At 45.4% G+C, this 15,084-nt stretch overlaps 1 protein-coding gene across 4 annotated transcripts in view; it reads left to right on the forward strand.

Moving 5' to 3' along the window:
• The first annotated feature begins 288 nt into the window (after positions 1 to 288).
• Positions 289 to 15,084, forward strand: part of GRIA1 (glutamate ionotropic receptor AMPA type subunit 1) — a 133,879-nt gene continuing 119,083 nt past the window's right edge. For all 4 annotated transcript variants that reach the window (XM_054388932.1, XM_054388933.1, XM_054388934.1 and 1 more), the window contains exons 1-2: positions 289 to 370; positions 2,502 to 2,639. In XM_054388932.1, the coding sequence (XP_054244907.1) occupies positions 289 to 370; positions 2,502 to 2,639 (220 nt within the window). The remainder of the gene's footprint in view (positions 371 to 2,501; positions 2,640 to 15,084) is intronic.

The raw sequence follows: 15,084 nt of genomic DNA on the forward strand, positions 1-15,084 counted from the left end.
CGCCTTGGTGCGTGCATGTGCGTGTGTGTGGTGTGTGGCGGGGGAGGGATGAGGCTGAGGAGCGGGCTCGCTCTCTCTTTCTTTCTTTCTCTCTCCCGGGGCTCAGTTAATCCCGATGCCAGGCGGTGCTGAGCAGCAGTCTGAGCGCTGGATTCCGAGCGAGGGGGACGCGCAGCCCTGAAGGCTCAGCGGAGGGGAGGCAAGAGAGGCGGCTAAAGAGAGCAGAGGGGGGAAAAATCAAACCTATGCTCGGAGCTGGGCTTCTTTTTCGCCAATGCAAAAAGGAATATGCAGCACATTTTTGCCTTCTTCTGCACCAGTTTCCTAGGGGCGGTGTTAGGGGCCAATTTCCCCAACAATATCCAGATAGGTGAGTGCAGAGCTCGGGGGCCGCTTGGGAGGGATATTCCCTAGCAAGTGGTTTGGAATGGAAAGGGGGTGGTGGGAGAAAACTGCCCTGTTTGTTTATTTGGAAAGGCAAAACGTGTGTGTATGTGTGAAAGAGAGAGGGGTGAACAGCGAGGGCTGGATTTGTGTGTTGGTTCCAGCTTTGCAAGAGCAGAGATGTATGAATTTGGCTTTTGGGGGAGGGGAAGATTGGGAATAAATGCCTGCACACACACCAACATAGTGCCTCTGAAATGGAGGAGGCACAACAAAAAAAATGTTTCTTGTTCTGAAAGATGCCTGGGCTGCCATTGTGTGTTGCTGCATTTGCAAAATCAGAGGTTGCATGATCCATTTTTTTTGTGAGGATGCTCTCATCTGTAGGTAACTGGGACGAGAGGTAACAAACAGGCTCTCTCTGTTGTTGTTGCTAAAGAATAAGGGCAGAGCTATCTGAGGAAGATTTTGCATTGAAGTCTCTTCATTTCATGCTACTTGCCTCCCCTGCGCACCAGCACTGCCTGTTTGATTCCTGTCTCCCTTCCTGTAACTTCTCAGTGCTCCTCTCCCTCCCTCTCTCCCTCCCCAGGTTTATTATTACTCTCGCACTAATCTTTATCAATAATGGATTTTAAGCTAGCCCCAAATTCTCGTCCCCTTGCATGTCAGTTTTCATTCTTACCTCCTTTCTCTTTACAACGCCAATCAATTGCTAATTCACCAAGTTCAGGCAACTCCTGCCTGAGTCCAGCTGCACAATCAGTGCTTTTATTGCTGTTGATGCTGCATCCTTTTTTCCTCCTCCCTTCCTGCCTCCCCTTTACCCCAATTTTTTGCAACATCACTGATTTTTGCCCTTTCCACCAACACACATAATCCCTTAATTTGCCTGCTAACATCCTATTTCTCTGACACCCATGTTTAGGCTAGGGGTGGGAGGAATGGGGGAGGGGGGATGTTTGTACAGAAATAGCCTTTTCCACACAACAAGGAAATTCCCTCTGTTAGATATGTGCAAAGTGCCATTGATAGCAGGTCCTTGCACATTTATGTCTTCCCCAAGCCATCTGCCCTGGATGGGTGGGCTTTGATACTCTCTGCTTCTTTATTTTAATTCTACCTTGTTGCTAAGTGCTTTGCTTCCCTGCTTGTAAGATGCCAATAGCAATGCTCCCTTTAAATGCATATAGATTACAAGACAGTCTGAATGCAATAATTTTTCTGGAGGCTGTGAAGGGATCTGCTGCAAGCCACGTTTCCTGCTGGGGGAGCAGCAGGAAACTTTTCCTAGGGACAGGTTATCACAGCACTTTGTTCCAGGTCTGTGGAAGGAGAAAGGCTCTGAGTCTGGATTCAGTCTGGTCCCAGAGCCTATCCTATTTATATCACCCTGGGACTCTGGGCTTGTCTGTATGTCTGCTCAGATTGATCCATTTGAGGGTCAAGCTTTTGATTTCTTGCCTTCTTTGATCTTGGTCACTATCACTTGTTAAATTTAGGGATTTTTTTATGTAGCACATTTACAGTAGCAGCAGTTGTTTGGCCAAGTGTGTCACATCACTCCGGTTCTTGCAGCCCTGTCCCTATCCACCCAGTGCTGTGCCTGCTGTTGGGCCAGACTCAGCCAGTCTGCCTAGAGTCCCATAGCATAGAGGAACCCCTGCACCATTCTGGACCAAACCCCTTGTCCTAGTCATCAGGATTTAAACTGAGACTAAATACAAAGGAGAGAAATAGGAAAACTCTTATCACTGCTTTATAATGGTAGCTTTGGTATTGCTTCCTTTTTTATTTCCTTAAAGTTAAGGGGGGTGAGGAGGTTGTTTTATCTCAAACCTTCAGGCTGCTGGGCCCAGAGATACACCAGGGCTCCTCTATGTGATTCAGGTGTTGCATAATGCACAGGTTGGGAAGGTTTTCTGCTCCCAAGGTGTCTGCAGCAGGCATGAAACCCCTCAGGTCTTGCATGCTGGAGGGTTTTGGACTGTGAAAGTAGTTGCTGGACTGGGGAGCTCCAGCTTGTGCTTTCAGGAGTATTTTGGACTGGAGGGGTTGCTGGTAAAGGTGTGCTAAAGACCTTTGTTCTTGTTGCTTTTTTTTTTTTTCCTCCCCAGGAGGGTTATTTCCTAATCAACAGTCCCAGGAACATGCCGCTTTCAGGTTTGCGTTGTCTCAGCTCACAGAACCCCCTAAGCTCCTTCCTCAGATCGACATTGTGAACATTAGTGACAGCTTTGAGATGACCTACACCTGTAAGTAGTGGCATTTGCCATGCTTTCTCTTACTTTGACTCCTTTCTTCTTGCCTGGGAAGATTCATATTTGAAACACATCTGTAATCTGAAATCTTGCTCCAAACGCTCAACCTGCCTTTAGAGTGCTAAAAAAAAAAAAAAAAAGAAAAAAGAAAAAACAACCTCCAAACATACACATAAAAGCCTTCTGAATCATTTTGGTTTGCGCTAAGACATAGGAGTGAGACAGTGCTGCAGTTATTCAGCATGTCTTGCATTTTATCTTACATTGCTTCCCAAGTGGGAGAAATCCCCCAACGATAAGCTGCTTCTCGTCTCCCTAACCTCTGCCAGACTCACTACGTTGAGTTTTCATTCCTGTACTTCCCATAGTCATGATGTACAACAAAGACAACCCCTTTCCACCTACAGGGTGTACAGAAGTCTCTGCTTAGTGTGAACAACTTCTTCAGTCCCAGTTTAGCCATCTGTCCTTGTCACTTAAGAAAGACTTAGCAGAACCAGCAGCTTGGTGCAAGCGGAGTCCAGTTCCGCAATGAGCAGCGGCATGCCTGATAACGACAGAGAGGTAACAAGAAGGCTCTAGTTTCAAGAACCAACAAAATCATTGGCTCTATAAACAAATATTAAACCTGAATTTTCACCACAGACTAAATCTTTGGATGTACCTGCTAAAGCAGACTGCATTAGCTGTGCTGTTCTTGCGATATAATATAGTTTGGAACAGAAACTGGCTTGCCAGGTAATGCCAAGATTAGCAGCAGCAAATGAGACCAGAAGGGAACCAGAGGGTAGCAAAACCCATAACAGAGCCTTGTGGTTGCAGCAGGGGCTGTTGCAGCTTTTGTTTCCCCTGGAGAAAGTAGCGTGGTGCTGTGCACTGGGGGCTCATGCTGTCAAGATGCGGCACATGAAAAATTTCTCATTTCGACCTGGTGTTAGATGTTAGGCTTCCACTCTCTGAGCATCTGTGTATGTATGAGGACTGCCAGGAGGGACTGGAAGAACCCTTCCCTTTGAAGAGCCTGCTGGATTCCTGTTGGCTTATATCCGTAGCATCTTTTTGATTCACTGAAACATCCTCTCTGCAGTTTAGTCATGTGGGGAGTAGGCTAGAGGTGGACACAAACTGTTCTCTCTGCTAAGAAATACACAGAAGGGGAAAATGCTTTCCTCCAAAAAGAACCAGGAATGCACAGTAGGAGAATTAATAAGGCTTTCTGTTGGAGGATTTACAATGACAAGATTGCAGGAATCTCCTGGCCAGTGTGACATAGAAGAGACAAGTACCATTTTGGCCACACTTTCACTTGAGTGTCTAATGACACATCTAAAGATTTTCGATTTTCCTTAATATCTCTCTGTTTGCCAGCTACAAGCTTTCCATCAAGGAAGAGCAACTATTTCGGCTCAATCCAGTGGCACTTCCTTGGCAGGAAAATGAGACAAATAGAAGAAAAAAAGACAGACTGTGTATTTATCAAGGGAAACCATCACCCACCTGGGGTAGAGTTGCTGACTGTGGCTGGGGATGAGCTATTTCAGTGCTGGTAGCAGGAAGAAAGCAGAAACTGCAAGAATGTCACTAGAATAAATTCTCCATCTGCACAGAATTTTCCCTCCCTCTCTATGCCTGCTACTAATGGGTTTGTTTACAGCATTAACATTGATAGCAAGACCATGATACTACTTGTGCTTCAGAAATCTGTCATTAGTACCACGGGGGTGGGGGTGGTCTCAGAAAAGCTGAATGGAAGCAAGACAGCCTCCCAAAGGATGTTATATTTGAGCTCTATGTAGGGCACATTGTCCTAGATCAGACCAGCAGAGCACTCTGTGCAGTCCAGCTTCACTTGTCCTCATTTTTCTTTTCTTATAATTAAAAACTTCCAAAGTTTTTCCAGACTATGGAAGGCAGCACTTGTTTTGTGAGTTCAAAAGAAGGTGTTGTTCCATGTACTCCAGAGGGGAATAAAAAAACCTCAACCCAAAAAACCAGGCCAGCAGGAGACCTGGTTTTGTACTCTAGGAATGAAGAGAAACTTTTGCCAGGCGTTATTTCCTTCCTCATCTTCCAGCCAATTCCTTCCCTGTTTGTCAAGACTAGATATCAGGAGAAAGATTTGTTTATTTACAAGGAATAAAAGCTGTGCCCACACAGTGGTCCTTATCTTTTGAGAAAAGGCTGGTCATGCTAGCAGTTAAAAGTACTAGGTTTTGTTCCCATGGAGATAGAGAACAGAGTGTTTCCTTGGCATTACCTGCTTCTCTGATGGCTAAGCCAAGGATGTTTGGACCCTACAAACCTGCTGTTGCCCCTGTTACAATCTCCAGCAGAACATCTGAGGAAAACTAGATGGTCCCAGCCCCATGGCAAGATCCAGCCTTGTGCTAGGATCTGGCTTCCTATGCTAAATGTAGCCCTTATGGCAAGAGCCTGAAGCAGCAACATTCAAAATGCAGAATATATATTAAGAACCACTGGTGACAAGAGAAGTACAAAGCCTTGATGGGTGAAGATGCTGAAGTGAAAGGATGAACTGCAGTAAAATGACAGCACCCTGTCTAAGGAAGTCCTATGCAAAACATATCTCAGCATCAGCTGTGACACTGTCTACCTCTGCCTGACATATATCTGCTTACCAGTTAGGATGAGCAAGCTTTGGTGTGAGGGTGGGTGAATTTCCAGTAGGAGATGTACACATTCTCATGCACAGGAGACACTGACAGGGAGCCATTAATGATGTGCTAGTGATGGGTATGCACTGGTGGCAATAATACCCAGGAAAGTGATAAATCTGTAAAAGATCAGGAGGCTGCTGTTGTCACTGGGCTGTTGCTGTGACAGACCAGCAACAACTTTTGTATTTCAGACGCTTCCAGTCAGTTGTGGGCCTTTTCTCACAACACAGAGATTGTGAATCACTGTGTGGGGCAATGTTGATGATTTTATGAAGGCCTCTGAGCATCAGTTAGAGAGGGATTTGTAGTGATCACTCACTCTGTGCTTATGTTCTTATCAACATCGATGTACAGGGTCCTATGGTCCCTGTGAGTAACACATCAGTGCATCATGACTTCGAGCAAACCATAATCATTAAGAAAGGCAAAAAAAGGGAGTAGATACAACGTGTGGTAGTCTTATTTCATGTGTGGTTGATGGCTCATGTTGTTTCATCACTGAAACATGAGCACATTTCAGTAACTGAAATATATTCCTGAATTCATTCCATCCCACAGAAGAGATGGTAATGAACTGGCTCTCTGTGTGCAGCTGGGTGCATGGTGTGGCTTACTGGTATGAAAATACACACCTGATGCTTTGAAGGCTCTTAACTGAAGAGACTTCATATTTTTGTGCCATCTCTTCAAAGGCCAAGGCAATTGTTTATAGGAAAGGTGAATTTAGAGCCCCTCCTTCAGCAGAAGAGTATAGCAGTGAGAGGGGTCTGTAAAGTGTAAAATGATGCTGTGGTGTAGCTGGAAGGTTTGCCTAGTGACTTAGCAGAGCAAACCCCTTCTGAGCAGCTTCAAAGAAATGTTCACAGGTTCTGTCTTCAGCCATGTTTGGAAAAGTGCTTTACAGCCTCGACACAGTCACTGGCAAACTCTGCCCTGCTGGGTTTTGCTGGGAGTGTCCGTGCCCAGGGCAGACCTAACACAGCAGGGCTGATGTTGCAGATGGGAGTTGAGAGGTGTGGGAAGAAGGATGTTCTGTGCCAAATATGAGGACACAGCAGGTCTGAAGCTTAGGGGAGTGCTGAAACTTCCTATCCCTGGAAGGTCTGCAGTGGGCATGAGCAGTGTGTCCTCTTGGCAGCAAAGGGATGCTGGGTTGCTTACTTGAGGCAAGCAGTGCTGGGAATAGTTTTCGCTCATTCTTCATCTGTCTCCATTCGTGCACATGTAATGCATATCCCTCTCCTGTGCACAGCCTAGCTCCATAGGGAACATGACTTGTTTCAGCCACTGCTCCACATCTTTATTTGATTTGTGGTTCAGAGACTCCAGCATTTGGCCTCTGGCTGGAGTCCCCAGGTGAGCCTGGCAGCATCAGGCAGGTGGTGGTGGTTCCTCCCGCTGCCCAGGGAAGACGATGGCTCAGCGACAGATTTCCCAAACAGTGACCTGGGGGACATGCCTTGTTGACTGGTACTCACAGAAGGTGAGTCACCAGCTTGGTAAATCTGTCCCTGCAAAACTCACGGCACCTTTCAAGGATGATGACCAGTGGCTTAAACCCCTAAGTTCAGCGCTGAGCCTTGTAGCTTTGCTGATGCAGCCAATCAGCTTTTGCATGCTTAGGTGTTGGAACCCTGAGAGGGGATATTCAGGAGCTGCACACCTGAATCACAGAGCTCTGCATAGGACAGCAGCAGGATTCAGCAGCTGCAAGAGAACCTGTAAAGAGGCTGAAAACCAATGAATTATTGATCCTTCTCCTTTCACATACGCACAGCTACACTTACTGTGGGGTCCTCACACTGAGTGCGGGCTGTGGGTGCTGCTAAAATATCAACAGTTGAATCTGTTCTGCATTTCAGAAAATGAACATGTAGTTTGGAGTCTGTTCATATTTTATGAAGGCCTCTGAGCACCAATTAGAGAGGGATTTGTAGTGATCACTCTATGCTTATGTTCTTATCAACAGCACCAAGCTTAGATCCAGATCAGCTAAGAAATGAAGTATTCCCTTTTCTTCTTTTTTTTTTTTTTTTCTTGGATCCTTACGTACATAGAGGATTTCTGGAGCCTGCTTTTTATCTCTTAAATTGCCTCTCAGAGACAGGAAAAAGTAGGCAAACATTTGAATGCTGTTAAATGAGGATCTAAATTTTGCTTAATTAAACGATTAATGCATGTTGAATTTAAAGGAAGCTTCTTTGTTGATAAATACAGGATGGTCTCTATTTCTTGGAAAGGTGCTGCTGTAATTATTCCAGCAGCAATCAATTAAAATGCAATTTTTTTATGATTAAACATCCCCAGTCTAAATAAGCCCAGCCATTTAATTATGGGTAATTGTTTTGATCTAGGTAGACTTCTTTTGATTTTCACAGTGTCAGAATCTCATGGAAATGCTTTGGGATCTATTTTTCTGCCCCTGCTGCAGAGCTCTGGATGACTATGACTATTTAATGTGAGCTAACCCAACAGAAACATGGATTTAATGATCAGATGCAGACTGATTAGTACAACATAGGTACTACAAGGAAATGCATTTCCTTGGATTTTGTAAGAGGAAAAGATGTGATGCAGGCAGAGGAATCAGAGAGCATCAACTCGCTTTAGATCAAATTGAGATTAAGGATGCTCAGTTTATGGCAGGGATGGGCTGTAGCTTTGGAGTAAGTGCATGCTTGTTTAGTGAGGTGCCAACACTGTACAGAGCCAGGTCCAGCCCTAAGGAGATTGCTGCCAAACAGGCAGGAGTGGGTGATACCAGCTTCTTGTGTCCAGGGTCTCTGCAGACAGTCTAGGGTCGGTGGTGGGTAATCTGCAGTCACAACTGAAGGAGGTGAGAGCTTGGCCCATATGTTGTCCTCAAGAAGCAAAAGCATTTAAAGGCCAAATCACTTCCTCCCCTGTGGCTTCCAAGACAGGGCAGGTTGTCTCTCTGCCTTCATGGATCTGGGCATAGAGAGCCTTGGGTGAACGTGGGACAGTATCAGCAGCAAGGACACTGATATGCTATGCTCTCATCTGGTGAAGGCAGCCCTGCCAAGAGGCTGGCAGTGAACATCAGGCCTGAGGAATGGGTTTGCTCTGGTCTTGTAGGTCCAGTTCTCCCCAAAGGACATGGGGCACTGATTCTTTGCTTGACTATTTTTCTGTATTTAATTTCTTTTTTTTTTTTATCCTGGGTTGTGGGAGCAGTGCTGCAGAGAGAACCTGATGTGACACAATTAGAAAAATATCAGAGAAAGAGTAAAGAGAATTTCACACCTGCAAATCTACCTGGAAAGAAACCCAAATGTTCATTGGTGATGAGCAAAAAAAAAAAAAAGAAGAGTGAAGAAGTGAAATCTGGACTCTGCAGCAGAGAAAGGATTTGAGAAACAGTGAGCAACAGAGACCAGGCCTGTCTATTGTGTGACAGTCACAGTTTTCACTCATGGCCTATCCTTTCTTCTCTAAAAATAAAGCTTTTTCATGTGATAGGGATCCTACTGAGCCAGAAATGCATTGGTTTGGGGTTTGTTATGGGGTTTTTTGCATATTAGCAAGGAGAGAGTGGAAACCTTTATGTGGCTGCAAGGAAGGCAGTATGGGGAAGTACGCTGTTCCTTTCCAAAACTCTAGTGGGAATTTTAGATATATAGGTTTACATTTCCTTTAATAGGGTTAGGGCCCCAAAGGCAGCAGCTCTCTGCCAGCAGAAATGGAAAGAGTCCTGGTTAACTTCAGAAGCATGTGGAGCTCAGAGCAAACACAAAATCAACATGCTCCTTAAAGAGGCAGTAAGTCAGGGAGACTTTAGTATTCTGCAGATCCAAATTCTCCCAGGGGTGGTGTTAACACAAGTCTGAAGATAAAGATGCATTTATTTCAAGGGCATTCCTTTCAAGAGAGATGGGGGGGTTGCCTTCTCTGCTTTTAACTGCATAGGACTGGAACAGTGTAATACTTTTGACCCAGTGAAAAGTGCTGTTTGGTAGAGTGTGGCATGGCTTTGAGGGCTTTACAGGGATTCCTGAGGAAGTCAGGTATTAGGCAAGATGCAGGAGAAGGGCTGAAGTGAGCAATCCACCATCATCCCAGGAAAAAAAAAATCATCAAAACAATACCAAATAATTAGAATAATAACAGCATGCTATCCAGCAGAAAGGGTTCCCTGCTCACCTGCTGAACTCATTAGCTCATTAGCCTACACAGTAATGAGTCTCTAGTTGATTCTCTCATGCTGCCCTTTAGCAGTCAGACCCACTTGTTCCCTCTGGGGCATTCTTAAAAACCCACAACACAAAAGAACAAGCAAGAAAAAAATAAAAACCAAACCAGCATATAATTGTATCAGTTGTGTTCTTCTCATAGGCTGCAAGTTATGGGGTTTCTAGGTGAAGACAAAACATGAAGACTCTTATTGTGAAAGGCAAAATCATTTATTGCCTCTGTAACTAAGCAAAGTACTAAGCAAAAGCAAAGCAAGAGCTTAAGCATAAGCCAAAGCCTACTACTGTTACATAGTCAGCTTATCTACTTGTCTAATACAGAGCTGTCACATCCCAGCTGGCCATGCTTCCACTGACATGGGTCCAAGCAAAGCATGCAATAGGTTAATACTGACAAACAAGCTTCTCAACATCTCCAGTCAACTTCTGCCTAGTCTTTCTCTTCAGTTACAAGATGCTTACATTCTTTCTAACTCAAAGACAAAACATAGCTTTCTCAAAGGTTTGCTCTCTTCCTACACCAGCAATGTTGATTTTTTTTCCATTTTTTTAAAAATATTTATTTATTTTTTTATTAATGTAGATGAGTTATTTTCCCTATTCTGGGCAAATCACACCCTTGCCAAAACTCATCCAGGGTTGCAGGTCAGGAGGGGATGTGTTTATGCATTGCAAGACTAATGGATCCCTTGAGGGAGTAGCAGTGAGATGTGATGGAGAGGTGAGTAACAGCTACCAAAATTTAAAAAAGCCACATTTTGGCTTCTTCAAGAGGGTCTTTTCACTCTTTGATTTTTATTTGGTTTTGGCAAAGTGGAGGAGTGCAAAAGAAAACTGATGTTTAAGATGTAACATACAACTGATGGCAGAATTCTTGAGTGGATAGCATATGTGTCTGACTCTCTCTCTGTGTTAGAGTATTTACTATGTCCTATAATTGTGCTAATGGAGATTAAATGGGAAGGAGATGAAAAGTTGGGGGTGGAGTTGAGAAGGAGAGATACTGAAGCCACTGTATGTAATCTGGATGCAGTGTGGAAGGATCTCACACAAAAGGGAAGGTTTTTCTCACCCTCATTGCTAGCAGTAACCTTCCATGAGCAAAAGACATGAGTGACTACACTGATTCAGATGTGATTTTTCTCCACCTAACCTGACAATATCCCCTGAATGTCCTGAGCCTTATTAGCTTTCCTTCCATGCAGCACCCACACCCCATTCAGTGCAATCTGAGAGAAAGAGTTGGTGTTCCAGAAAGTGAGAGCAAAAAAATGCCAGCAAGTACAGGAGCCTGTGGTAAGCCCAAGGGTGAGCAAAGTCCAAAAGAGAAGAGAACTCAGGAATGGAGGATGGAGAAGCATTGGCTCAGGAGCATCCTGTGGAGACCTGGCTTGGGAAAAGGGAACATGCAGCAGCTCTGGAGGACTGTGGACATGTCATAGCTGGAGATTTCCCTTGTTTCTCTTTCCAACCCTTGGCTAAACCAGGAGAGTTTTTGCCTTCTGAGGGCTCTATCTCCTGCTCAGACATGAGCTGGAGATTGCTGGTGTCTCCTATCTGCACAGCACCATGGCTCAGCTCACTCCTGGCCTCCCTCTTCCCAGCTGCTACTGCCACAGAGCCAAACTTTGGTGCTTAGGACAGAGAATCCCCTGCATGGTGTGGTTATTGCAAACTGCCAGCATGTTTAACAGCTGCTACAGTCCCAGCATGCCACTATGCTGTCTCCTCAGTCAGCCTTGTGCAGAAGGACATCTTGCACCTTTATTGCATGATGAGCATGTGCCATTTCTATGTGGTTTATTGCATGATGCATGTGAGTGGATGGCTGTGTGTTAGTCCTGAGATGGGACTTTTTGGCCAAGGAAAATAGAGAAAACAAATATGTAGACCATGGTGGGCTGAAGGGTAACTGAAAAGGAGGCTCTCTTTAGAGCATTTGTGTCAGGGTAGGCTTGGAGATGACCACGTGATTAGTGTCTAGCCAGGACCCAGATCAGCAGGGGAATGAGGGCAGGCCTGGGCTGCCAGCACTGTCTGCAAAGGTCTGAAGCAGCCAGTGGAGCTGCAGCTGAGAAAGAGGCCCAGCCTGCAGGGAGTTCAGGAGAAATGCCTTTGTGCAGAAGGTGATTAATGTCTTTAATGAACTACCAAAGGAAGTAATAGAAAGCCAAACCACATATGTCTGCAGTGGGGAAAGAGGCTGAGGGGACATTGCTGTTGCAAGCAAGGACAGGGAAGTGAGCTGTGGCACAGCCCATGCAGCGATGCCATTTCCAGTTCACTGTCCCAGAAAAACTGTTGGGCACAGCAGCTGTCCCTAGGCCACTCTGAGCAAAGGCAGAGCTGAGCACATTTCACAGATTTAATCAGAAATTAATTCAGGCTTCCTGCCTGTCCTGGTTCTGAGGTCTTTCCTGCTCAACTCATTATGGCTGTGCAACCAAATCTCACAGTCTGCAGCTCTGAGGGGTGGGGATGGTAATCTAGGAGTCCCTATTCTCCTGTCCGATGGAGACAAGGAAGAAGGTGCTTTGGGGAGAGCCTCATCTTGCTGAAGACTGGGACCTGAATTAACCTAGGCTGAGAGGCATTAGGAGTCATTGCTTGTTTGGGAACCCACGAGAAATGTGTGGATGAAGTCAGGCAGATTTCTAGCATTGAGTCATTTATATCGTAACATCCTCCATGTTAGCAGCCTCCTGTGCCAGACTCAGCAGAGACCTTGGAGGAAGCAGACACCATCAGAGCCTCACATGGTCCTGAGGCTTTGCAGGAGGTTGTCCATTCAGTCACCCACAGACTAGCAAACCAGCTCCAGACATGCCCATGTTTATGTGGTGATAACAAGGGGGACAGGGAGGTCACTGTGCAGCTTGCAGGGAGGAGGTGAGACACCTCCTGTGTTTCTACCCTGGCTCCTAGAGCAACAAGGCACCTTCAGAGGTGAACACTTCCCCAAAAAGCCAGTGGGAGCTCTTCCTCTGGAGTAAGTAGCATTAGTCTGGGGTACAGGATTGCTTTGTCAAAGCCAAAATTCTCAAGCCTCCCTAAAACTGAGACAATGGCTGCATAAGTCACGTTGAAGTGGGAAAACAAACACATGGCATCTCAGCAGCTGTCAAGAGCCCACTCCCAAACTTCTTTTCTTGGGAAGCTTTAGCTCATCAAAGCTTGTTCTGAAGGGAAGGCCTTACATGTGCCTTCAGTATAAATACTGGTTGCACAGTCTGCTAATGGAACTTTTCCTTCCTCTGTGAAGCACCAAGTAAAACAACAGAATTGTCAGCTCTGCTTTGCCTGATGTATGTGAAGGGCCAAAAGGCAGAAGGGAAGTACAAAGCCCAAGCTTGACCCAGGGTGCTAGTGCCATTTTGCTTCAGCACTGTCCTTAAGCAGCAGATCCTGAGTCCTTAAAGCATGAAGAGCCCCCTTTGACTTTCCTGATTAAGGTTTAGTTGCCCTACTCTAAGCTACTCGTCAAGGTTACCTCTAACCAGCAGAGAGCTCTCCAGTGAGCAATCCTTTTGAACTGCTCTTGACACCCATCTTGGTACAGGAGAAATTGCCCTCCAGAGGTGTCTGCTTATCTCCCTTGTATGGGAAGCCAAGGTGAAAAACTTAGTTTGCCATGAGACCTCGAGAGGTAGGTGAGGTAAATCCTACCCCAAAGTGTCTGCAGCTGTATTATGTCCTTCTGCTAATTCCTCCATACTCTACTGACAGGGATATCTCAGCAGTACATTTTCCTGCTCTGCCTGCAAGCAGCCTGTAAGGGTTTTGATAAAAGCAGGCATCACTTTGCAAACAGGCATTTTGCAGGTGTGCAATTCTGATATATTGCTGAGAAGTGGTGAAAACATATGTTCATGGCACAGAAATTGCTCTTCTCAGTTTCAGCTTCTGTATTTTGGTACAGTACCACAGTGACCTCTCCCTGAGACATGCTCTCATCCTCTTTTGTCGCTTTCCACCGGCTTGCTGCTGGCAAGAGCTGCTGTACCGTTTGCAGCGTTCCAATGATGATGTCTGGGTTTGCTTTTGCTGTCATTACTTTAAGCAGATCTCTTTGTCTTGATGGTACCAGTACCCTGGATGGTGCTGTCTTTCCCTAGGAGTAGGCTTTGGGGGATCATAGAGTTGGTAACTTCAGGAGAGGAATGCCTTTGGGGATTTGACTGAGCTAATCCCCACTAGCTCTGATGGGAAGAGCACAACTAAGCCCTGCATGGCCCTGAAACAATCAATCTTGTGAGCTTTCTGGAAGAAGCTGCTAAAAAAAAAAAAAACAAAAACAAACCAACAAACAAAAACCCAACCAAACAAATTAAAACAACAACAAACAACGAAATGCAAACAAAGCAACCACACCAAACAGCTGCAACAAAAAGCTGTTTGACCCCCTAAAAAGAAGTAATTTCTAAAGTAATATCTTTGGCAGCTGAGTCACATCAGACCCAAAACCCTGCATAAAAACACATCTAATATTTCCGGGATGCTCTAACTCATGCTCTGCTCTGGCCCTGGGTCCTGACTGCCATTAAGGCAGCACTTTCAGTGGAGTGCAATAACAGAGTGCCTTCAGGTTCTTGTTTCAAGCCTGTCTCAGGAAGGAAAGTAAAAGTGTGAATTCAATCTACTCAAGCAGAACAACCTTAAGAGCAGGAGGAAAAAAAAAAAAAAAAAAGGAAGGGGGTGGGGAGGAAGAAATAAAATTATTCCCCTTTGCTCCCAGGGTTGTGTAGTGAAATCCAGAGCAGTGTTTTGGAGGGAATTGGGGTCAGGCTAACTGAGGTACAGCAGCATGGTCTGGTGAAGGTGTATTTGCCTCAGTGCTGTCTGGGGAGGGCTGCAGACAGAGGAATGTTGCTGTAGGACTAGGGGCACTCATTCTATAGGATGGTTTGTGTCCAGAGCAGCAAGAGGGTGCAGAGTGCAGAGGTGAGATCTGCAGAGTGTTCACTAGCTAGACTTGTCTGCAGCCCATGCAGAGAATGATTCACTTCCAACAACATCCAATTTGCATTTCAAAAAAAGGTTTCATCAAGTCGAAATTGCACTTGAGAGTCTCCCTTTAGCCACGGGAGAGCAGCGAGCAGACAGGCACAGGAGACTGCTTCCCACCCCTCGTTGTCTGCCTGCTCTGTGGTTTTGGCACTGTGAAAAGGGGAAGCAGCTGTAAGGGCTTTGGATCACAAATGGAGCTGGGAGTCTGCTACCTCTGCTAACAACTCATGTATTATCAGGGAGCAGACACTTTCCTCTGCACCAGTGAAATTTATCATTTTTAAAAGATGCTGTGTGAGACTGAAAGAATTTTCTTTAACAATTGGCACCTGGAAGGCAGTCCACCTTTGGGAATAAATCTCCTTCCTGTTGAGATTTCTTTTGCTCAGATGGAGCAGCTCATGGACATCACTGCCCAGGCCAGGCAGGAGGAGAGCAGGTGCACTCTGTTCTCTGAAAAGTTTGAGAGCATCCCAGCTCTAAAAAATCTTTGAGAGAAATGAGGGCCTTTGGTTTCTCTTTCTGTGTCCAAAATACTAATGA

This window comes from Indicator indicator, chromosome 18 (assembly GCF_027791375.1).
Source record: "Indicator indicator isolate 239-I01 chromosome 18, UM_Iind_1.1, whole genome shotgun sequence".
Classification (NCBI taxonomy): Eukaryota; Metazoa; Chordata; class Aves; order Piciformes; family Indicatoridae; genus Indicator; species Indicator indicator.